The sequence below is a fragment of the Poecilia formosa genome, unplaced genomic scaffold (genome assembly GCF_000485575.1).
Source record: "Poecilia formosa unplaced genomic scaffold, Poecilia_formosa-5.1.2 Scaffold93, whole genome shotgun sequence".
NCBI lineage: Eukaryota > Metazoa > Chordata > Actinopteri > Cyprinodontiformes > Poeciliidae > Poecilia > Poecilia formosa.
The window spans coordinates 913,099-938,318 of NW_006800032.1; the positions used below are offsets into that span (position 1 = coordinate 913,099).

Below are 25,220 nucleotides of genomic sequence, written 5' to 3' on the forward strand. Positions count from 1 at the left end.
CGCAAATAAAAAAAAGAAGAAAAAAAAAGAGAATTTTCTCTGGTTCCAAAAACAAAGTGCTACTTTCTTCAAAGTGAAGGCGTTCTGGCCCTGCACCCACATGATCAGGCGCCTTCCCCCCCCCTCAACTGGAGCTGACACTGAAGGGCTCCGACACCCTGACACAGAGGCAGCCCGGTGGCTGCGAGAGTCGAGACAGCTCACTTCTCACTTGGCTGGTTGAACGCAGTGCTGTCACCTGGTGAGAGCTCTGAGAGAGAATCAATCCCATGCAGCTCCTCAAGAGTCCATTTAAAGCAGGACGTAATAAAGTCATGGCAAACCAAGCGGCCATCTTGAACGCTTCAAGTTGTGTTCGGTAGTTAGCTTGCCAACTATTTACCGACGTTGAGATGCTGATGGACGCTTTTTGTTGTTGTCATATTGGTGTATCAACAATCACTTTCAGTAGGTAGAAGAAATGGAGCACATTTTATGAAACTGCATCACTATTCGGAGTCTCCGCAAAAGACGCTAAACTTTATTTCTGGACAATCAGATTCGACCTCAGGTGGGAGTTTATCTACAAAGACTGAGAGCTGAAACTGAATCATATAGTTGTTCAGGAAAGACTGTTGAATCCGAGTCATTGCAGCTTTTAATTTCTGAAAATCTCCCACTTCCTCCCCTGACAGGTTCATTGTGCAGATGAATAATACAGGGTTCAGTTTTTAGCAAGTATGTGTAGAGCTTTAATACCCACTTCATACATACTATGCGACTCGTTTTCCTATGTGAGCATGTCCTACCACTGAAGATTATATTAACATTTTAAAGAAAACCGATATCTACATCGAAATATGAAACAGTAGAAATAAAAATTCAAAAGCCAATGGAGTAAATAATAAATGGAGAGGTGAAACTTCGCTTTATTACCCAGCCGAGCCACATAAAGGGATATAGAAAGCAGCTCTGTTAAAGCCCATTACATGACTGAGGCCATTGTAGAAATTCAGTTGTTTTATAAAAGCACAGCCTTGCCAATAACAATACATTTGGAGCCCATTCAACGGGCAATATGAGCTCCATACCTTTTTATGACGGTATACATTTTCCCTTTGTGCAGCCTTAAGTTAAGTGAGGCTGACAGCAGGAACGCCTGCAGAATAATTCAACGGCACTGCTGGGAGAGCCAGAGAAGAGACAAAGACCCGCAGCAATCCGCTGTTCTCCTCCCGCCACCGCCATTACTGACACTATTGATTATGGCCCTGGGAGCGATGATGGCATTCGGCTCTCCTCCTCCAGCGGAAGCCACAATCATGCCGCCGTGTTGCCCAAATGATAGACTGTCTGGGAAATGAAAGAGGAGGTGAGAGCCGGGGGAGAGAGAGATAAGGGTGATTGAGAGAGATAGGAGAGGCAGACGGCGGGGGACGGCAGCTCTGGAGGGGAGGGTGAGGGTTTTTTTTCTCGCCGAAGCGGAGGAATATAATGCCGCTGTCGCCGGTGTTAAAACACCGGGCCCTTGTGTCGGAATGATGTCGGAGGCAGCGGGGCCTTGGTGGAAACATGAAAATAGCATAATTGCCTCTTTGCCTGTTGGAATTGCTAACAAGGGAGCCTGACATTTTCACTGGGTCTCTTGTCGTGCAGACACCAAAGCAGGTTTCTGCGCTTAGCAACAATGGCTTTTAAGTGAGGGGAGAGGAGCAACCTGTACACACAAAGATGTCGAAATGTCTGGTAGAGCGTAATGTGGGATATCTGCATAAAACAGCGGCTTTAAGTGTTCCTCCGCGAGGACGCACATGCTCACACGCCAGGTGGCTCCTTGATTTAATTAGCACAGGCGAAGCTCCAATTAGCTACAAGAGGAAATCAGATGGTGCTTTTCATCCCAGCGTCGAGCTGATGGGGCCCAGTAGGACTGTGAGCCTGCCGTTCCCCCTCTGGGAAAACTGAATCAGCCAGCTAGAAGTGGAGGAACGCAGAAGTTAGAAATGTAGTCCTAATCCCGGAACTTTTTCACAATTTCTCATGTTACTTCAGTGTATTGTGGAGGGATTTTATATGTGGTTTGTTAAGAGAACATTGGAGAATAAACTGCACGAAGAGAAGGGATCACAGCGGACCGGTCAGGGAGAAAGTGTAAATGTGAAAACAAACCTTTAAACATCTCACAGACCTATTAATGCCATACTTCACAAATGTGGCCTTTATAGCAGAGCGGCAAAAGGAAAGCTGTTGTCGAAATCTTTTACCAGCAGTCACGTTGGAGACCGAAAACGCAGAGCGCATTCGAATGTCGAGCCCACATGCAAAATGTGATGAATGCGAGAACATTGCGTATCACCCTAAGCGCACTATTTGGTGATAAATGGTGGCGCTGTGCGTCTCCCACAACCGCTCAGAGTGGATAGGAAGATGGATGGAGCTGAACCTTGAACAAAACCTGCTGCAAAACACTTGAAACTGGGGCAGAAGGAGAAATACTCTAAACATTATTTTTAATAAACTAACAGATGATTGGAAAATATATACGTATATATATATATTTTTAAAAAAAAGGTAATTTTAATCTCACAAACAACCCTCATATTCACATATTCTTATCTTGAACTGACTACAGAAGCTACATAAGATAGTTGTTGTCCAGCCTGTTTTGACGAAACAATAACGGCTTCATTTGTTCTTTTCTGCAATAAAACTAGCATTCTATATATGTTTCTCTATACATTCTTTATGTTCTGGTTGATTTTCCTTCAGATTGCTTTTACTATTTTTTCCCCTTGACATAACTAACATATCAGAAAAATGATATGAATGCTGTGTAGAACATGGGTCTGCAAAAATAGCTCCTAACAATCCAAATAGTTATTTTATTATCCTTCTCAGTAAAGCTAAATAAAGCCCATCTGAAGTAGCAAATATTACATGACCTTTTGAAAGAAAAGACACTTACCTGCGATAAGAAATTGTGGTATTTAAAAACAAAAAAAACCCCACATTTTATTTATGTTTTTTGTTTGTTAAGAAAATAGACTTAAACAAACACTGCCGGTTCTTTTAGCATCGTTCTGTTAAATTAAAAACAATAAATAAATCAATCAATTCATCCAGGAATAAAAACAGAGGAACTGCTTTAATAGTTGACAGACATTTTAGCCAAAGTTATTAAGAGCCACTGCAGAAGGTCCAGAGAGTCACCAGACCCCTGGACTAGTGCATAAAATCCTACTTAGTGAACGTAATATTAAAAATAATGTAAATAAATAAGTTTGCCTTTAAAGGAGGAGCCTGGGCTCCATATTCTGAGTTATAACGATTCTTTTTGCATCTCACTTGAAACTCCACAAACAGGGAAGACCGAGTCGGACCGGAGACGGGAGTCCGCACTCATCTCATCTCTGGAGAGCTTTGAGTGACGGCTCAGTGTGCGGTCGAGGAAACTTGGGAGTCACGCTGGCATGAACGCGCCGAGGGGGGGAAACTCAATATGACTTCCACTTAAATTGGAAATTTCAAGGTTTCTGCACCAGATTTAGCTGCAAACACACCCAAACCGTGCATGCGCGCGTGCGTGTTTGAGAGCGCGAGAGTGACTGTCTGTCACTAATTGAATTCAGGGACCTTGTCGCAGCGAGGCGCCGTTCATGGTTTGGTGTCGCTGGTCTGTTTATCGTTAGAAATCAGGCGAGCGTGTAATTGCTGTTTTGACACAGATGTCATGACTCTGACTTTCTGTGATTTTTTTTTTTCTTCCTTCATTCACACTCGGTTTGTTTATATGTTCATGGATCGAAGCCCGCAGAGGTTTTGGGCTAATAATGCCACGCACTGAAGCACATTTGGACTGGACAGATGTAGCAACTAGCTGCTGCTGTTCTCTGCAAAGGCTGAGAGCAGGAGCTTGAATAAACAGCATCACTGCAGAGATGCAGTGGGTTCCTGCAGACTAGATGGGAGTTGAAACGCCCGTTATTCCCTCAGTGTTAATTATACATGGAGTCAAGCACAGCACGTTGCAAATGTATTGAGCTTTTTCTCGCTTTGTCATGCTACAGTTACAAACTTCGGTTTATTCTAGACAGAGCAACGTGTAGCTGTGAAGTGGAGGGAAAGTGGTAATTAGTTTTCTAAATCTGAAAAGTGTGGTGCACATTTGAACATGTCCCCTTTTCTCCGAAATACAAAGTTTTGCACCAGACGGTAACCGATTAGTAAAGGAGCTGCAGAGAACCGCAGTTCAGCGTGAAAACAGTTAGTCATGCTCTTCGCAAAGCTAGTGATTATGGATTATGGGTTTGTTTCCATGGAAACGGCAAAACGTGAAAACAGGTGCTCTTGTCAAATGAGGCCAAAGTTGAACTTTCTGGGCTGCGAACATGAATATGGCAGCATCATGCTCCAGACACAGTTGATCAGAGGAGTTAGAACCTGAAGACTGATAATGATAATTCAACTGAATGTTTGACCAGCCGTGCAGAATTTACACACAAAGAAAACTAATTTATTTGACGAAGCTCAAGTTCTGCTGAACTGCAGTCGTGATTCATTTCAAAAACACTTTGTCGATCCCAAAACTAAATGAAATGTTGTAACTGACATGACCCAAGGCTCTTCAAAGAGTGGTTGTACATGCTGATTGTGCGCGGGAAGGATCTCCTGTAGCAGCCTGCATCGCAGCGGATTTGAAAAAGGACTCTGACTGAAGATTTAAAGCACTTTAAATTCATTTAGATTTTGAAAACCTCTGAATGAGATTTTAAATTCACAGTCTGAATGTAAAATCAAAGCCCTTTTGTAAAGAGTCCTTGAACATGCAACAAAACAAAACGACTCATTAGAAAAAGTCTGAGATCCTCTGCTTTAGATGCATGAAGCTGCATCATGTTATCTTAGGGAGTCACACTTTTTTATTAGTAAAAACTGAAACCGTCATCATTTCCCTCCAAATTTGAAGTTGGAAGTTTAAAGTTTGCAATGGGGCAAAAAGGTGAAACATGAACACTCCTGCACTGCACCACAAGACTCCACACATGAAAAGACCGATGAACACAAGTGGACGCTGACTGATGCCTTTATTATGCTCTGTGCATATTTGGACTTATTTCTGCTGCCCCCTCCTCCCTCCACAGCTGCAGGACCAGAGATGCTCATCAAAGAGGCAGATGAAAGGCGGACCTCTCCGATCCAAACACCAACATATGGCCGCAGAGCTTCCTGGCTGCAGCGGCGGCGAGGGCGCAGCAGATGGAGGGCGGCCCGCGAAGGCAGCACCGACGGGGACGGGGCGGCTCAGGCCTCAGCTGTTTCATATGTGCATTTTTATACACACCTGGCTGCAACGCCGACTTCACTCAGACTGCTGGGGGTTTCCAGATGCTCCCCTTCAGAGGTCCAACTTTAGCGTGAGTACCGGGGAAAAATTTTTTTATTCAACATGAAATAAGGTAATAATAGCAACACAAAGAGTTTGATAACTTTTTATCGGTTTGATATGTCATCAAGCTTCTAACTTTTAGGTGCTTTTGTGTTTTATTTTCCGCCCCTTTGAATAATTTTGTGAAAACCTTGGAAAGGATATAGAAAAATAAAACAAGTTTGTGTAATTAAACCAAGTTCAAAATAGTACAATTTGAGAGCAAATCTAAACTTTTTTTTTTTTTTTGAGATAGAGTTGAGAAACTACAAAAAACCCAAAATACCAAGTTACCACACCAGTCCAAAGCTGACACCGACTTGGTGTCAACATTTTTGATATTTTGCATCAATCTGCTCACCTCTAAGTAAAGTTATTATCGGGTTATGATTACTTGACAGAATTTTTCAAAACCTGATTGGTAGCCTGGATTTAAGTGGTTATCAGATGGTGTTGACTGCACATATCACATCATCGTCCTCCTTTGCTCACAAAGCTACAACTTCTTGTTAAGCTTTCTGAAAACCTGGATGAACTTCTAACTTCTAATCTTACCAGCCAAATGAGATTCAGCGAAGTCGTAAAAGGGGCTTTCGATTCCTTGGCTAATACTCGTTAATTTGAGCGATGGTCAGTCGCTGCTATTAAATGTCCATCTGACAGGAAAGGATGGGAGGAAATGGAAGATGTGATGAGATTAGATGGAGTGACAAATGGGCCATTATAAGAAATACTGCCTCCATGTAAAGTAGCTGATTGACAGAGATGGATTTCACTCAGATCTCCGGTGTCCGACGCATCAGCAGCGGCCGACTTTGTCCTCCGCTGGCAAGTCCTATCAGCGCCACGCAGTTGCTAGGGAACACTTCAAGGATGTAATTCGTCGTCTTTACTGCTAGAAGTTTCAGAAACATCCAATTTAAGCTGCTAAGTCACCCAAGGATGTATTTTTTTAAATGTTTTTCAGTTTTGGATAAAAAAACTTTTAGTTGACATGATTTTAGTTAGAGTTTGTCATGTGTGTCATTGGTTTGGATCTGACAAACCAAAGCAAATCAACACATAGATGTAAAATGGAGGGAAAACAAATATGTTCAAAAAGAAGCCATGCATCTGGAAGATCCTGGGTTCTCTCTGAGGATGTGTAAGTTCTCTCCAGGTACTCTGGCTTCCTCCAACAGTCCAAAAACATGACTGTTAAAGCTTAAAGCTGTAGGAGTGTGTGTGCACGGTTGTGTGTCTGTGATGGACTGGTGTCACAGAGTGCAAGAAAAGGCTCCATTTTTGGGACACAAAGTGGTCATTAAAAATGTTAGTGTCTAGATGTGCAAACCATGAAAGACAAAACCCAAAAGACGTCGAGCAATAATTACAAATTGCAGTTAAAATAATTGACTCAAAGCACACCGCACCTTTCAGGTTTTTATTTGTAAAACATTGTGAAAATCTTAGAATAAAAAAAAAAAAAGCCACAGGAGTTTCTGGTTAAACATGGGACAGAGTTGAGGAGACATGAAGGTGTTAGCAGGAACATTAGAGTTATTCTGAACACAGGCAGTGTTTTGAGTCTGACTTTGCTTTCGGGTATTTGGAGATCTTCCTCCCGAAAAAGGCGAGGCTGGATTCTGAATGAACACGTCTGTGGCGACTCCCATTTCCATAGCGATCCATCTCTTGACGGGCGGACGGCAGCTCTGCTCTGACCAGAAGGAGTGGAGGAGCTTCTCTATCAAAACACAACAGTCGCTTTTTCTAAACACGGCCAATTAGGATGACGAATGGCTCGCGCCTCACCGAGCGTCCCGCGAGAGACGCGAACACACAGCCTGAATAACAAGGCAAACAAAGAACAACAAAAGGAGGACATCCGAGAGCGGAGTGGGACTCTTTTTTACCCAGGGAATGTGTTTTCCTTTTTCTTTTTTTTTGTTTATTTCCTCCCCTCTGTCAATTGTTCTTCATCACACCTGACACCGTCCTGTTTAAGGAGATTTGTTTTGCAGGTTTTGATGCATCGTAATGGATGGCCCTTTGAGTTGAAGCAGTGCCTTATGGGAAGACAGAGTGGAACCAGAGAGAGGGCCTGATTGCTTCTTGTAGCTGGAGCCGCCCCCCTCCGTTTCCCCACCAGGGAGTGTTGTCATGAGGCACTCGGCGTGCCGCAGTCTGGCCTCCAGCTACGACCTACATAATTACAAACAACAGTGCATCTGGGCTCTGAATAAAAAAAAAAAAAAAGAGCTCTGATTTACAGCCATTTATGCATTTTTCCTGACATTAGTTCCACGTCGCTCCTACGGTGGGGCGGAAATCTCCAAGTGCAGGAAGGTAAAGCTTCGCTCTCCCCGTCTGCAAATCTGTTAAGAAAACTCATTACTGAGAACCGCTGAGAATCACTGGCAAGAATCATCTCTAATGAGCGCTCAGCACCCAGAGGACAGCATGGCAGAGTGACGGGGAAATGTTTAGTTAGTGTGTCTATATTTATAAATAAATATTCCAGAGGTCAGCTGTTGCCTCGGGGTTGTGCAGGTAATGCGGCGATCTTCCCACATCGCTCCGCACTCTTCATCGATTCGGTTAGGATCAGTGTCATATCCGTCCAGCGGTACTTATACCTCATGAATGCATGTGAACTTTGTCCCTAATGTGTCTTGGGGAGTTTTTTTCCCCATTTGGATTTGGACTAAACTTTGACTAGACCATTCAAACATGTCAAGAGGCATTAATTTAAAGCATTGGTTGGATCGTAGCTCCCGCTACGTTCAGGAACCCGTCAACTCTCACCAGCTTTCTTGCCTCTGCTGAGGAGACTCATCCCCACAGCATGATGCTACCGCCACCATGTTTCAGTGAGAGGATGCTGCTGTCTGGGTGATTTTTTTTTGTTTTGTTTTTGTTTTACCCTACATGGATGGTCGCCTCAGATTTGTAGTCTAGATGACAGAACGTCTCGCATGAAGCTGTTCGCTCACTAAAGTTCTCCTTCAAAGACTGCTACATTTATAAAACATACAGAAGGGGGTCAATGCTTTTAATAGTAGACTTTATTTAGGGGTTTCTGACTAAAGGGGGCTGAATGCTGCGGAGGCATTAAACTGCCAGAGCTTAGAAATTAATTCACGAGCGGCAATCTTGTTTAAACTAGAAAACTTTCTCGTGATGCAAAAATAGCTAAAAAGAGAAAATGTTCTCATTTCTACAAAACTAAAAACAAAAAAGAAACTCATTCTAATGAGATTTCAATCTCATTAAAAACAAAATACATTCTCCTTTAAACAAGAAAGGTGGTAACAGTAAAACGGCAACAACTACTGGGATTTTTAAATGTCGTCCAGAAGAAACAAGTTTTTAACAAGTCATAACCAGTCAGAGGACCTTGATTTTATATCTAGTTAAAAAGGGAAACTTTTTTTTTGTTTTAACGACTCGCCTCATTTTAACCAGAAACTTTGTCATTAAATCGTCTCGCTGAAACGAGGAAGTTTCTTGTTTCAACGAGACGCTGCTCCTGAATTTACCTCCAAGCTCTGGCTGAAGAAACGAGTCTGTAGAATGAGTATTATTATTATTATTATTATTATTTGATTGTTTCTTCATTAGATTGTGTCACTTTCCTTCTACTTTACAATTATAAGGTATCCTAATAAGGTACTTGAAGCTTATTGTGACCAAACGGAACATTTCAAAGAGTAACGGCGTGTGGTGGATGCCCTTACCACCACCACATAGTATTAGTATTGATTTCTTTATTAGTATAGTTTATTTCATTTAGACATATATTTTCTCATGGGTGCACACTTTAGTGAATGTCTGTCCGAATGGTTTATACTTGTTTTTGTTTGAGGTGCCACTTATAGGAACCAGCTGGTGGAGGAACCTGGAGTAAACCATCTACAAATTTCTGAAAGACTGAAGAGGGAGACTTCAAGTTTTTATTTAATTTTGTCACTTAAATATTCACTTATTGTTTGTGCTAAGTTAAAGTTATTTTTGCTTTATTTGTTTATAGAATGCTTTAGTTAATTTTGTATTTATTTGTTCTTTTGTTTGGTCAGACATCCCTCCTGTGGTAGATTTGGGTTACTCCACTCCTATTTAAGCAGCCTTTGTTCTTTGTTTGGTAGGTCAGTTTTGTTTGTGTTTAGTTAGAGTTCAGTTGACCTCAGTTAATTTGGATCCAAATTTGTTATTTATCTTTTGATTTATTCTTGCTTTAAATTTTTATGCTTTGTTGATGATTTTTTGAAGAATTCAATTGAAGCCTTTTTCTACTTTGAACATTTTTTGTCCTTGTTTGAGTCCGGTCCCTCACACGGCGCCTGAAAGTCAGTTTGTGACAAAATGTCACAAACTGACATTTTGGTTTCCCACGCTCTTCCTCTCGTCTTGCTCACGTCCACTTCCACGTTCACAGCACAATGGCGTCTTCATCTGAGCTGCCGTAGCTTTGCGCAAATATATATGAGCCGTGGCTCTGCTAAGAGGGGAGTTATGTTCAGAGATGACAAGAATTGATTTCCAATTTCCTCCACAATGACTGCATCATTTCCAGCAGCTCAGGGCAATTTGGCCGCATTACTGAGCCTGCTGGGGGCTGTAGATCAGGGTGACAGCTGTCTTCACCTGAAAGCCCCGCTCTCTCGCGTCACAGAGATTTGCTGTGGCTGCTTCAATTTCGACGTGTCTCTTGGCGAGTGTAGTGTTGGCACCTCTTTGATGAACAGAGACAAATGCACTTTTCTATTTATTTAGGGCTTGGTTTGAGAGGACACGGCTCAGTGGCCGCATGATAACGACATATCGGAACGGTAAGGCGGAACTCGTATTTCTATACGTTCATTAGTCAGAGCGTGGACGATTTCAAACAACCTTTTCTTGTAATTATGAGGATAATGTGTTACAGATGAAGGAAACGTAAAATTCAGTGTCTATGTAGCAGCAATGAGCCTGCTACATAATTATGGTCGTTTCCTGACGGAACCTTTGTATTCACGCGTTTCTGGTACGGCAGAAAATCTGAAACACAACAACAATACTGGAGGACATGGCTGCTTCTCTTGGCTCGAAGAGGATCAATTTTAGCTTCAAAAAATAATCTGATTGGACAGTGGAGAAGACTATTGTTGTGTTCAAAATGTGCTAAGAGTAGTTAGCCTATTACCCAACCTGTACAGGCCTAAAATAGCATCTCAATGCTAAACATGTTGCAGCATAATTAGCCCCCGATGCTAATCTCGGCGACCACAGTCCACATTTCTGAATACGGTCCATGAATAATCGACAGTTCCTGAAAGCTGAAAGAGTATAATAGCACTTCAATCTGACGGTTGAATAATCTTAATAGGCTAAAAACAGAACAAAACCTTTGTTGTTGAACTTATATGCCCATTTGTTCAATAATTTAGCAACAAAAAAGGGTGTTTGAATTAAAAATGTTGCTCAATTTGCTGATATGCAGTTTTCAAGTAATCAAGTACAGACCCTGTAATTAACTGAACATTTTAACCACTGATTAAGAATAAATATGGAGTTGAAACCTACTTGTAAACAACTGAATGTATTTTCGCCTGTAGATCACAAAACCTCAGACTTCACTTGAACCTCATGGAATTAAATGATAAAAAAAAAAAACCTTAAATTTGTTCCCATTTTGTGAGCTTACAACTTCAATACGTTTTATTGGGTCTTAATAGAAACATATTTCAAAGCGGCACATAATTATGAGGTGGAAAATTTGAACTGTCAGATGCTGCTTTAAAAACAAAACAACTATTGGCACTGATGCAGCGTTGGGGCAGAGCCATCTTTACTGAATTGAAATATCTAATTACAGAATGTCAGATTTGCCCGATCAGTGTGTCTGGGTTTTGTTCTCAAAGATGTGTGAAGTTATTTCACATAGCTTCACATTTCTTCACTTTTTGTTTTGTACATGTTACTGATTCTATATTCCTTCATAAACTCTAAATCCAAGTACCCAGAGCAGTGTCTGCTTTGGGTACTCGTCTTTAGCCTAGCAACAACCCACGCAAAGTTTTCTCTATGAATCACAACACATGCATATCTTCAGCCTCTTCCTGACAACTTCAGGTCACAGTAACCTGCACTGGTGGGAGGCTTTTACACTTCCCCGGCTTAGACTGGTTTGCAGTTGCCTTAGTTTCTGCATCATCATAAAAAAAAAAAATGCAGGTAGGAACAGAGTAAAACTCCCATTCCCCTTTGTGCTGTGGGCTTTCCTCTGTCAAACTGTCCAGGCAAGAGAATTTGGTGGAACGAAAAGCGTTGAATGCATCATTTTGTCTCAGTAGCTCATTAACCATAAACGGCAAATAAATTCACGTTTTTCACCAAAAAGATTTTGTCACTACATCCGTCACTGCCATCATTTGTAATTACATCATGTGAACCAGCTTATTCGCACTCATTTACTTCCTTATTTAATGGAAACGCCACAATAGTGGGATTGTTGTATTTTTTTGTTGTTGCTGGTTTTTTTTTTAAATTTTTTTACATTAGCTGAATAAAGAATAAAATTCCGTTTCAAACTTCCTCCTCAACACTCGATTAAGCCCCCGGTGATCCGTGTAACGTAGCAAAGGGCTGGGAATTTTTATGGCTGTTGACTAACGAGTTGGTTAATTCGCAGCATGTGGCGTTGGGATAAATTAGAAGTGCATTTTACACCACGAGCAGCCGTCCTCTGCTCCGGTTTGAAGCTTAAAGACAGATGAAGATGAGAGGCGAGGAGAGAGAGGAAGGGAGGGGGGAGGGAGAAAGAAATCAATGTTTGACTTCATCTCTCACATCCCAGGAAAGTATGTGTTGTTAAACCCATTCGGCTCAAGGCTGCGGATGAGCGCCCCTCTGACCCAAAATGATGAAACCGCCTCTTAGCGGATCTCCATCAGCTGTTCAACGCTTTCAGGCCGTCGTTGAGCTGCGTCTGGTTTCTTGTCAATTGGATGTCGGCAGATCTGAGACATAGTCGGAGACGTCTCAAGAGGGGGGGGTGTCTCCAAAGGGTCTCGTGGTTTTAAAGCCATATTGACCTCACCCTCAACACCTTCAGCGTGATAAAACTGTGTTTTACAGTGTGTCAGAATCGAATTGAGACAAGCGGCTGATTTTAACAGACATTCCTCCCTGTCACTTTTCATCAGTGTATAGATAAAACATGGATATAAAAAACACTCTTTGTTTTCTGAATCAGTTTATTGAGCTCCTGGCCACATGGTGGTGATGTTTGCCTTTTAATAGCTTCTGTTCACCCGTATTTTAATTGCCAGCCTAGCACGGTGTGATCATGACTATTAACTTGTCAGAAGAGCAGAGAGCCCAGGGCTCCCCCTCAGGACTTCAGAGACACTTACTGTCCTTAGTGCAAATAGCTCTCATTATTAAACACTAATTGCTGAAAGTCCAGCCATGAAGCCAGTTCTCACATCCTGGGTTTCGGTGCTGCTTTGAGGTAATTGAATTAAATTGGAAATGTGAGGCGTCATCCTCTAGACAGATCTGTTTCTTGCCACACTTCCCCCCCCCAACCCCCTCTTGAATGTTATTTTAACAATAAATAAACAATTAACATCTCAAGCAAGAAAAGCAAAAACCGTCGGTCACCGCATTGTAGAGGTGCAAGTTCAATTTAGTGGCAAGCTTTCATTGCTCTTCATTTTGAGGATTGTGATTTCTGCTGAATAACAAAATGTTTTTTTTTTTTAAAAACTTGCCATAACACAAGAATACAATTAAAAATCTATAAATATGACAATATGACCATGTTATGACCTTAACGCCTAAGAGAATGAACGCCAAATTGACACTTACAAGCTGTAGAATTAAAGGAAAGGTACAAAAGGACAGGGCTTTGGAAAGTTGGGTGGAAGGAAAAACTGCAGTATGAAAACATGTGACTTTGAGGATGATTAGGAACATGTGTTTAGTTTCTCCTCAACAAGAAAAAATACAAATAACTAAAAATAAATTAAAAGAACAAAATGTTTTTTTTTTTCTTTTCTTAGGCTCTGGGGTCTTCATTTGTAACTAAATATACAGATTACATCTAAATTTCACCTTTTTTGTAAACCTTGGAAATCTTTATAAACACCAGCCAGAATTACGCGTCTAACAGGACGGCACTAAACCTCAAAATCTTTTTGTTTGTTTGTTTTTAAGTTATTTTCATGTTTTGTTTTCTCACAACAGATTTTGAGCTTTTCACTGGCTGGTTCTGAAATGACCAACAAAATAAACACATCTATTTGTATATTTCTATGATATTTTTTGTTCTCAGTGTAAACCATGTTGCTTGTGAAGAGCTTTTGCGTTTACAGTTGCTCCTTCGTTCCCCCCCCTGGCCCCTCAAACCCCTCTCAAAATGATTGCTGAATGATTTATTGACGCTCCTAAATGTTACCACACAGGCAGACAGAGAAGCATGGGGGTAAGATGTTTGCTACCAAGGCTTACCCGTCGTCTCTCTGCTCATTAACGCAGCCTTCCTCTCTCCTCGGGGCTCTTTAATCTCAGCCTCTCTCTGTCTCTGCCGTGCTGCGTTAGAGAGAAGGCGTTGCAGAGGGAGACGTATATGGAAGGGCAAAGATGTTGACACAGCCAGCTATTGAATAAAGTCATGTTGATTTGGCAGGAACCATGTCTCACTTTGTGAGGCTTTACATTATTTATCTGTGGCGCTCTCCTCCACCTTAAGAGGCTCCAGTGCCTCCCTGTAGTTTCCGTGTTCGCTGCATCGTTAAAGGAGTGCAGACAGGCCGTTTGCTTCCAGCTTTGTTCTGAGAAGGAGCTTCTTGGTTTTTTACTCTGGAGCTTCAGAGAACACATTTTTCTTTCGGAAATTTGTAAATGTTGGCTATGTTGGAGATTAAAGCCTCAAAACGGATATAATTGGAGATAATTAGCTTATTTTTTACTAAGGTATTCATACCACCGCAAAAAACCCCCCAAAAACCTCTTGATCATTTTTAAATTCATCCAGTGTTAAACTTTCCTGTGTAAACTGACAGTTTCCCAACATTTATCTGATGTTTGGCCAGCCGATAAATCAGCCCGATTTTCTTAATTTTGTGGGTTAGGTGATCGCCCAATACTTACCCCTGAAGCTGATCTTATCCACCAAACCTGTCTCGGTAAAGGTCTAAAAATTTGCCATTGTCCTCTTTTGCTCTGCCATGAGAAAGGTTTGACTGACAGCTCCACCTAAATTTAGCAACATTTCAAATGGGAAAAAAAAAATCAAGCTGTTTAAAGATCGACAATCGGACAGAAAACTGCAGTTGGTGCACGTTTAGCTTGTATTTAGCTGATGATTATTCTGTTTGAAGAAACGGTCTCCACACCACAACAAAGTGGGGACCGTCAAGACGAGAAAAAAACCATCAAAGAACTCTAAACGTAAAAACAAGAGAAAGGCAGCGGAGAAAGTTGTGTCTGAATGGGAAAACCTCAAAAATGACAAAGTTTCTGGAGGAACCGTGAGCAGCAACAGGTTTCTACCCCAGAAACAGTTGGGGATCAGATAGCCTCCATCATGAGGGACATTCATTTGATTGAAACAGTGATCTCTACCCACCAGCTAATCTCTGAAGAGGTAACAATCTCCGAAACACCGCGGGGCATTCAGAGGACAGCAGGGGGCGCTGGTGGAAAATTTTACAAAAGGGGGACGCTGGGATGCCTTTGGGGGGCGTTTGGTCGAAGGTAAACTTTACACCTTAAATGCACAACAATGCCAGTTTAGACTTTGAGAAACTGGTAAAACTGTATTGTGTAACATTAAACCATGATTGGCTGCAACTGTATCGATGGCAGCTCTCCTTCTATTCAGTGTTTGTAGCTTCTTGGCGCAGCTCCGCTCTGCTGCTACTGGTAGCTTCACCGCATCAGTTCAGCGTCTCACCGGCTGATGACGTTGTGATTCACTTTGTCTGCTGTCTGATTTTCTAATATTTTATGTTTTATTGAGGATTTTTTTACATATGTTTTGGCAGTTCTGTGATTATGTCAAAGCAGCAACTTAAGTGTTTTATTTCCGTTTTTGGGGCTGCCCGCTTCCATGGAAGGCTAACAGAAAATCGCTTATAAGCATGTAATTACTAAAATCACGATACCCTCACTGTGTGTCCCTCTGAAAAATGAACCCATTTAAATAAAGAAATCCCTCCATGGGTGATACAACGATAGAGGGCGTTCATTTTATAGCGTTAACGCCGGTGATGTTAACGCTATCTCCCCTGTATGAAATGGTGGTGATGGAACAACACAGCACTTTTAAATTTCAATAATCAGAATACCGAAATTGTTTCCGTTGTTTTAAAAGGTTTATGTCAGTCTGCCTTTTCAGACCTGCAGCCCACAGGCTGTTCTAGACACAGACCAACAGAAGTGGCTCTTTGGCTCACTGATATGTTAAATGATGAAATATTGCCCTGTTTTTTGTTTCATTCATTTTAATTGCCCTGTAGGCAGCAATTTATTCACACATATGTACATTTATTATTATCAATACTTTAATTAAAGATGAATTGTCCAAGTTTATGTCATTGGGGTGCCGATGACATGTTCACCTCAGAAAGTATGTAGATGCTCCCCTGGCCAGATCGATGGCCTTCAACTTAAAGGCGGCGTCATATAAACTTAATCTTGTTTCCATGATGAGCGGGTACGAGTTTGAAGACATTTCTCCGTCGTGCCTGCTGCTAACATGTGCTTGTTCTAAATAAAAATCCAACACTTTCTTCTTTGATTTCCAAGTTTGACTTCCAATGATTCACTTCCTGCTAAAGAGCCCCCTGGTGGTTGGAGAAAAATCCACAGAAAAGTCGCACCGGCTATAGTCGGAAAAATACGGTAAATGTGCCAAGTTATTCCTTCCCAGTTAGTCATTTGCTATATTTTAAAAGCTCCCTCTTTCAGATTTTATTGTTTGTATTGTTTGAGTTTCTCTGTATTCCTAAACTAGATATCAAATCTTTCCATTTCCAAATCTGTTAAAACTAATGATTTAAATCCAGGGTGAGTTAAAGCAGGTCTGTCATGTGCAGGCGCTGCCCTTCCTCATGCCGTCGCCCTGATTCAGTCATTTGCTTCATGTGCTTCACTTTACCACAGAGGCTCCCAAAGCCGTTTAAAATAATCTAAATATTAAATAATCCTTCCAGTTTTGATCATCGCTCTTTTGATGCTTGTCTCAATTTAAAATGGTCCTAATTTAAGCACAAAGTAAGCATTATTTTACTCTATTTTCACACATAGGGCAAAGATATAGCAATTATTTTAGTGAATGATTATTCTATAAGCTGTTCTGACAATCGGATAAAAAAAATTGGAACATTCTGCTGACTTCACTTAACCACCTCAGCTTGTTTTATACAATATCACATAAAAAAATCTAAATAAATAATGAAATTCCATTTATGAATAAACAGTACACAATTTAATGAATATGTATGAAAAATGCATGTAATTAAAAAATATAGATTACCGTTTCAAAATTAAGCAAATACATTTATTCAATAATTTAACATGCGTTTGTACAATTCTTCAGCACATTTGACATCTCTATGTACACTTGAGTAAAAACGGACATAAAAAGTATAAACATTGTATAGTTCATACAGAAACAAGGCAAGAACATCCTTAAAACTGTGTTTTAACATTAAAACAGATGCTGAAACAATACAAAGAGAATATGGCGGTTTCTCTGAGTTTAGTCGCTGTCCTCCCCGATGTGTTCTCCGGGCACCGAAGGATCGCTGAGAAGTACAATCATTTTCATCTGTGTTTCCCCATTTCCTTCCTTTTACAGAAAGAAACATCAAGCGTTTCCATGTTTAAATTTCAAAGTTGGACATCAAACATATATTTATATATTTTAAGTACAACAAAATGGTAGTTTTGTTGTAAATTCTATCGGCTGTTAGAACCGCTGTAAAATTACAGCGTTTCATGTAAGATTACAGAGTGGACTGACTGGTTTTAGGGCTGCGTTCGCACTGCAGCCTGAAGTGACCCAATTCTGATTTTTTATCAAACCTGATTTTTTTTTTTTTTTTTGGCGGGGTCGTTCACTCATGTTTTCTCCAGTCTGAACTGCAAATTACCTGAAATTGTCCCGGATGCGCGTAGAGGGCGCCGTAACGTCAAACATAGAGAGCGAGCCAACAGCCATAAAGAAGAAGAAGTGCTCGGAAGTAAACATGGATGCCAACGGCGGAGCGTAGCTTACGATTTTGAAGTTGTTGTCTGACCGGAGCCGACATATAGTCCATCATGGTTGTTGTTTTTCTTCCTGCTTGCGCGTATCAGGACGCAGAACAGTGACATTTGTTGAGTGTCAGTGACATTCAGGTCGGATGAATGCGACCTGGACGTTAGGTCACATTTGAATTGCATTCGAAAAGACTCTGACCTGAGCTGTTCAGTCTGTCATGAAAAGATCCGGATACAGATCACATTACGTCAAAATAAAAAATATAGTTGGAATTGGGTCACTTCAGGCTGCAGTGTAAACGCAGCCTAGGAGTCAGACTCAGTCACTTGGTTCTAGTGAAACAAACTCTTAATGTTTTAGAATGTAGAGACACTTAGGACAATTTATGCTCTCGAATCTGTAGGAACAGTTTGGTTTGCCCCGTTCCTGTTCTGACATGGAGATACACCAGTGCACAGACATGAAGACATGCATGAGTGCACCTATGTTCTGCATGAGAGGGTCAGGCACACATGGGTCTACTAAATGGACAAAAGGCCTAAGCATACAGATCAGTTACAGTTTATGTTTGTTCACAATTGGCAACTTTACCTTCTTGCTGTCATCCAGTGCCTGCATGATTACTGCCACCACCAAGTTCACGAGAACAAACTGGACCGTGATGACGAAGGAGGTGAAGAAGATGGGAGAAGCATAGGTCAGGTAGGGGTTACACGTTTCGTCATTAGGCAAGCACCCTGGCATCGTGTCCTGCAAGGCAGAGATGGCAACTTTATTTTGTATTTTCTAGGGTTATAAATAGCAAAATTCAATAAATGCAGAAACATTACACATATTAATAATTCAATAGTGGGAATGTTCTACTCCCACTGTGTGTCCATTTGGCAGTTGTGCAGACAGATAAACTCTTAGACGGTTGATGGGCGTATGCCACTTTTTATCAACGTTACTATGTTTTAGTGCCAAAACCACAAATCAACACGGAGAACACAATTTGGAATGCAAACTGTTGTTCCCATCACCATCTACGATCACTCTAATACACGGTACAACTACATTTAATTTTCCTTTGGGATCAATAAAGTATTTTTGAATATATTTTTAAAAATTTGAACATCAAGTCATATAAATAGGAAGGCCAAAATAACTTGACTGTGCAAAAAAAACAAAAACTTCATAGACTCGTTTTGAACATAAATGTACATAAATATAGTTTAACAATGTCTCAAATATGCGACAAATGGGAATGGAGGATACTGACGAGTTGCCTGCGTCAAACATTACTCATGTGCTGCTGATCTCATTCTAGTTGGGTGACCCAACTATCTGAAATGTATTGATAGATTTCCTCGATGGTTATCTAGAGAAAGGCTCTTTCTTACCGTGAGAAGCCAGTTTTCTCACGTCATTATTTAATAAGTCACGGCGTTCATACGTACCTTCAGGATGCCGCTCCAGTTATCTCCTGTGCTGACTTTGTACAGCGTCAGTAAGGCCAGCATGAAGTTGTTGAAGTCGCTGAGGCGGTGCAGGCCGAGGCAAGGGAAGTCTATGGAGCATGCTGATCAACACAGAGACAAACAAAGTTCCTCAAAAAAAATCCTGTCTAAACTATTGTGAGCATTTACACAGTAATGATCAGTTTGAAGAGTTTCAGTCAGGTTGAGAGGAGCATCAGAGTCATTTAGTAGAGTCCAGAGTCATCAGTTTTAGTCCATAAAGCAGACATACCGTCTACTTTAAAGACTAGGCTTAAAACTTTCCTTTTTAATACAATTTAAAGTTAGAGTGGCTTAGCCTACCCTGAGCTATCCCTGTAGTTTAGCTACCAAATGCTTTTCGTCAAGTACAGCAATAAAACTAAACTTGACTTATAACTAGGATGGAGTTGGACTGTATGTAATTAAATCTGCCTGTACAAGAGGCTTGTGAAACGGACTACATGTTTCTGTACAGAAACTGGATGCGTTTGTCTTGTAAAGTGCAAAGAGGTAATATCTGTTGTGAATTGGTGCAATATAAATGAACTGAAGTGATATAAACTGAACTTCATGTGTAAAATGACATGAATTTTACAATTCCAACAATCTGCGCAAGGTTCATTCTTTGGTTCCTCCGCTTCAAAACAAAACAAACATTTGCATGTTCTTTTTTGTTTCTTTTTTCTTAAATGAGAAAACAATTCCAAAACTAAACAAAAAAGACACAAAAAAAATATATTTTAATGGTCCAACCATATTTGAGATTAAAATTTTATAAGTGCATATATCTACAGGAGGATTCCAGCTTTTACTTGGCTCTAGAAACAGTTTTGGTCATTCCAACACCCACACATAGCTTTGTGACATCTGCTGCAGATATCAGCTGTTTTATTTTTACTGCCGCTTTTCTGGACCTAGTGCTTCCTGTGGACAAACAAATCACAAACAGAACGGCGCCATCTGAACAGGGTGTAAACATTGGAAGGTGAGGACATCCCGGGAACTTTGTTTAAATATTCGTCGATAAAGAAGCACAGTGTGGAGAAACTTAAATGAAGAGGACTCAAAGTACGGGGAAAGAGGGCAGCATTGGTTGAAAGGTAGGCTTTTCTTTTTTCTGGCTTCAAACAGTGTGGTAGCTAGCACTGGCTAGCACTAAGTAATCTGTGCCTACCTTGCAGAGTTCCTCCTCGGCAATCGGTGTAGTTAAAAATACTGACTCATCGATGCTTTGTGGTTCATTTTTCCAATTACATATCAATTTGGAACAGCCTGTAAACCAATTAGATCTCCTATCACACCATGGTGAGCAAAATCTGCCGTGAGCAGCTCACACTGTCACTGTATCACCTCGATGTCATAAAAGTTCTTCCTCTTGAGCTTAGCAAGTAACTATTGGTGGACATTAAATTGTACATATCAATAACCTAAATCAGATGATTGCAAATAAAGTCAGCTATTCAGTCGCACAGACGTTCTCGCCCCAAAAGACATCTTGCTGCTCTTGTTTGTCTGAAAATAAAATGCCATTTGCAATCAGTGCCGTTGATCCTCAGCAGGTGACGCAACGCTCTTCAGAAAGCGGATCACTCCGCCATGACAGAAGTCAAAACAACCTATGCGCTAGTTAACACCTGCAAAGCTTGTCAAAGTCAGACAGCTGCTTCCAACTTTTGCAAATATCGATGGGTTAGCTGCAACTAGGTGCGCTGCTTCCACTGACAAATTAGTTGGAGTAGCACAAGCAACAACAACTTGGGAAAACGATCTCAGTCGCTCCGTTCAATGGTCCCGCCCTTCACGTCCGAGGTCCATCATGGTGTCTCAACCTGGTTAGGCGACGAAGCTGCACAGGGTCAATAACGAGCGATGTACAGTTGTCCACAACGTGTTCACGAAACGTCTTCTGCAATTATTATCAAAACAGGGAAGTATCAGGATTCATTTGAATTTATTTCTGGGCATCGTTTCTACGAAAAACTGGAAGTCCAATTTTTCCAGATATTCTCCATGTCCATATTTTTTACTCCCTGTTTTTTTTTTTCAAATATAAAAGGCCAATAAAGGCTTTCAGATTGGCCACCATCATGCACTATGAACTGCCTCCAATGGGCCTCAGTCACTGATCTGCTTTAGCATTTCTGGGTCAATAACACAGGAAAAGCTGTTAGCAAACCATTGATGTTGCTCCTTGCCTGGGGTGCAATTTTGGGGTCGATTCTGGTCTTCCTTGGTCACAGTTGGAGTGGTTATTTAGAGGGAGTCGACACACTTCATCAGCATCTCATGATACTACCTTAAGCAAAACTGATGTAATATTACAAGAAAGCAGTTAAGATTAGAAAGCGTAATAATCACCTGTACACTCATCTTCTTTGGCGACTTCCGTCATTTCTGGTATCGATATATATTAAAAAACAACTGAATATTTTATTTTGTTTTTTTTAATTTCATCTGTACTGCCACCTTATGTTGTGCTCTGTCCCTCTTCTCATCTCCTCCAATCACCAGGCGTTACTCCATTCATAAGGCCCTGTTTCCTGTCTACGCCTGCTCCTTGGTTGAGCTTCAACCCACCTCCAACCCTTCTTCACCTTCAGCTCTTAACTTTTTCATTATCCCTACAGACCATTGGCATCCTCTCCCCCACCAGTGCCCAAGCCCTGGGGTAAGACATCTCTAGTCCTTATCCTGAGCAGTTCATCCTCAGGATAATCACACCACATCTTCTGCCGGGGTCCAAGCGCCAAAGAATTTTTAGTTGTCAGATAAACTTTCTAATAGGTACTTTCTCTCTGTGTGAGTCTTTCACAGTTGTATTTCAACTGTGGAACATTTCACATTTTCATTTAGGTTTTAAAGACAGAAACAAACGTTTCTGTTATCTAATAATAATTTTTCGTTTTGCGATCTTGCTTCGAAACGGAAAAACCAAAAAACGAACCGTACACCGATTACCAACCTCCTGGGCAGCCCATTTTTTTGTTTAGTGGGTGGTAGAGGGACTAACCGATGTTGCCAAAGAGCTCTACTCCAAGCGCAGCATAGATGAAGAAGAAAAACATGAACAAGAGGCTGATGTTTCCGACCTGAAATCAAAGAGCAGGTTAAATGTGCAGGTCATGAAATTTGCACAGTGCAGAAGCAGGAAATTTAAAACACAATGTTTGGTGCCTTTAATAGCAAAGACAGTATTTCAGTGGAATTTTATTCATCATTTTCCACACATGGTAAATATCAAATAGACCATGTGTGATATTTCAGTTTTTCTATTTTGATTAATTTGTAAAACTTTCTACATATTTTTTTTCTGTCAAGATGGGATGCCGAGTGTACATTAATGAGAATTAGTATGAACTTTTTTGATTTTAGCAAATGGCTGCAATGAAACAGAGTGAAAAACATAAAGGGGTCTGAATACTTTCCGTACCCATTGTAGATTTAGCCTAATCCGTCTCTGCTTTACTCATAATTTTGCAGTCTTTGTAAGACTCCCCAGGCCACACAGAAAACTGGACAAAGTCTGTGGCTTTTACTGTAACTGGTTTGAACTTGACTTGAATATGCGGCAATGTTATGCGACACAAGAAAATTGAAAAATGTTCAACTTTTGTCCCATATGTTGGGCTTCACCCTGAGTGGCGAAAACTTTTGCCTGTCACTGTCATTCATCGCTCCACATGTGCCGAGTCTTTCACCCATGATACATGAAAAGGAGCTAGCTTGCTAGCTAGCAAGAGTACATTAGCAGCTAGATAGACTTAAACTTCTTCCTGACAGATAAGTCCTAAAACCAGGGGCGGGCATTTACCATTCATCTTAATTTCTTTTCATAAGATTTTGATTTACTGTTGTCATAATTAATTCAAATGAATGTTTAAAACCCTTAGAGTTGTCCATATTGTTGGGACTGTTACATTTACAATTTTCACTGTTTGTTCAATACCGGTGTATCACTAAATATCAATAAATGTTAAAATATACTCATATGCAGTTACTATGTGGATTTTAGGGATACAAATCACACTGGTGTCCTAAAGATGTGTTTTACAAATGGGCATAAAAGAAGTATTTGTGCTTGTGAGATTATGATTGCTGCCATTCAATTACCTAAGAAACAGTAACAAACAGTTCTTATTGTCACCTTTAGCATCATCACAATAGTACCACAAAACATTGTGATAAAACTTTTAAGTCCCACTTCTACATAAAACTACACATATGAGATTAAATAATTTTGTCATGACAAAATTTAAGAGTTGTGATTAATGTATTTAAGGTCAATTTTCATTTTTATTTTATGACTTTAAGACATTTTAAGGCCTTCATCATATGTATGTGAATTTAAGACTTTTTAAGAATGTGTGGACACCAATATCACAACTACATCCAGTTTTTGTCATGCAAAGAAAAATCTTAATCCTTTGAGAGTTATGTTAAGAGTTATAACCAAAGGTGAGCAAATTATGAAACGTTCCTGAAAGCCTTTTGTTTTGGTTTCCCTTTCTTAAATTTTGTTTTGGATCAAATTATTAAGGTGTGAAACTACTTTGTGTAGGGAATTAAAAATATATTTATTTTGGAACATTTCATATTAAAAGGATTTTTTTTTTTTGTTCAAATCCAAGATACCACAGTGTGTGTTTCACCTGTGACAGAGTCCTGATGATGGTTTTGAGCAAAACTTTGATCTTTGTGGTCTTGAGAACTAAACAGAAACAACAGAAACTCTCAGGAGGCGCAGTCCGAGACTAACCACAACACATTTCACCTCGGTGTTTGGTTTTGTACCTTGTGCAAGTCTGAGGACTCTCACAACACGGAAGATGCCCATATTGATTGGGATCTTCTCCTGGAACTTCACTTGGCCCACAATAACGCTGATTAGAGAAACCAGGACGACAAAAATGTCCAGCATGTTCCAGCTAAACACATACAATAAGACAGATTAGGGACCCACAGGGCTTGGGAAAAACTAGAGCAGAAAAGAGAAGCAGCGAGAGAGAAGGTCTCTTACCTATCTTTCAGGTACCTCACAATGCCAAATGCGACGAGCTTCAGAATGATTTCAATGACCAGCAAGAGGGTTAAGATGTAGAAGACCCACTCTAAAAGAACTGATATATACTGAACAAAGATACAACTTGCTCAATCTCTTGCCCGAGAGCTGAAACGAGCTAATCTTTCGGTTTGTTTCAGCCTGTGTGAGGGTGTTTACCTTAGGCTGCTGGAAGTGCTCTGCTCCCATCACAAACATGCTGATGAAGATGCAGATCGTAATGGAGTATTCCAGGGCAGGACTGGTACACACGGAATGTATTCTTCGACGTGTAGTGGAATACTTAAGGAAAAACGCCTCATCTTCGGCCACTGGAATACATTTAAAAGATACGTGCGTCACGACACCTGCAGTGCCTTACAAAAGTATACACATTTGCTAATTTTACAACTGCAAACTTCAGTGTATTTCTGTATCAACAAAGAAGAGTAGAATTGCAATGTGGAAGGAAAATCATACATGGTTTTCGCTTACATTCTTACATTTGCAATCAGCTAAAGACATTCTTGTCTTTAGCTTGTAGAGATGTTTGTTTTCACCATAGACAAGCCAGATCATAACCAGTCTTACCAGAGGGCGGCCTTGACTTGGGTTTATGAGCTATCCGCTGCTCCCGTTGGCATTTGTGGAACGTCTCCACCATCACCCCAATGAACATGTCAAGCAGTATAAAGCTCATCAGGATGAACGAGATGAAGTAGAGAAGCATCCACAGGTTGTGGTTGGGAATAGGCTGAGAACAAACACATACACAGAAAACATCTATGTTCCTCCCACTGGAGTCTCTGTGCCTGCATGCTTGATGTTGGTGCAATACATTTTCTCTCTCAAAAACACCACAAATTGTAGGAATATTGCTTTGCTCGAAAACAAACTTATTCAGGCTGAGGATGACTTAACCCAGTGGTTCCCAAACTTTTTCTTCTGCGACTCCCCAGTGGTTTCCAAACATTTTCTGCGCCACCCCTATGGATTACAAATGGCTGTCTGGTTGAAATGACGCGTGTGACGGGGGAAGAGAGGGGAGCTTCGACTCTTTTG

General features: G+C 40.7%; 1 protein-coding gene across 5 annotated transcripts in view; it reads right to left on the minus strand.

The window, feature by feature from the left end:
- Positions 1-16,906: 16,906 nt before the first annotated feature.
- Positions 16,907-25,220, minus strand: part of LOC103142097 (voltage-dependent T-type calcium channel subunit alpha-1H-like) — a 37,175-nt gene continuing 28,861 nt past the window's right edge. For all 5 annotated transcript variants that reach the window (XM_016674283.1, XM_007557970.2, XM_007557971.2 and 2 more), the window contains 9 exons: positions 24,750-24,912; positions 24,339-24,490; positions 24,138-24,247; positions 23,912-24,045; positions 23,770-23,828; positions 22,131-22,209; positions 19,079-19,200; positions 18,231-18,389; positions 16,907-17,225 (listed from right to left, as the gene is read on the minus strand). In XM_016674283.1, the coding sequence (XP_016529769.1) occupies positions 17,136-17,225; positions 18,231-18,389; positions 19,079-19,200; positions 22,131-22,209; positions 23,770-23,828; positions 23,912-24,045; positions 24,138-24,247; positions 24,339-24,490; positions 24,750-24,912 (1,068 nt within the window). In that variant the 3' untranslated portion in view covers positions 16,907-17,135. The remainder of the gene's footprint in view (positions 17,226-18,230; positions 18,390-19,078; positions 19,201-22,130; positions 22,210-23,769; positions 23,829-23,911; positions 24,046-24,137; positions 24,248-24,338; positions 24,491-24,749; positions 24,913-25,220) is intronic.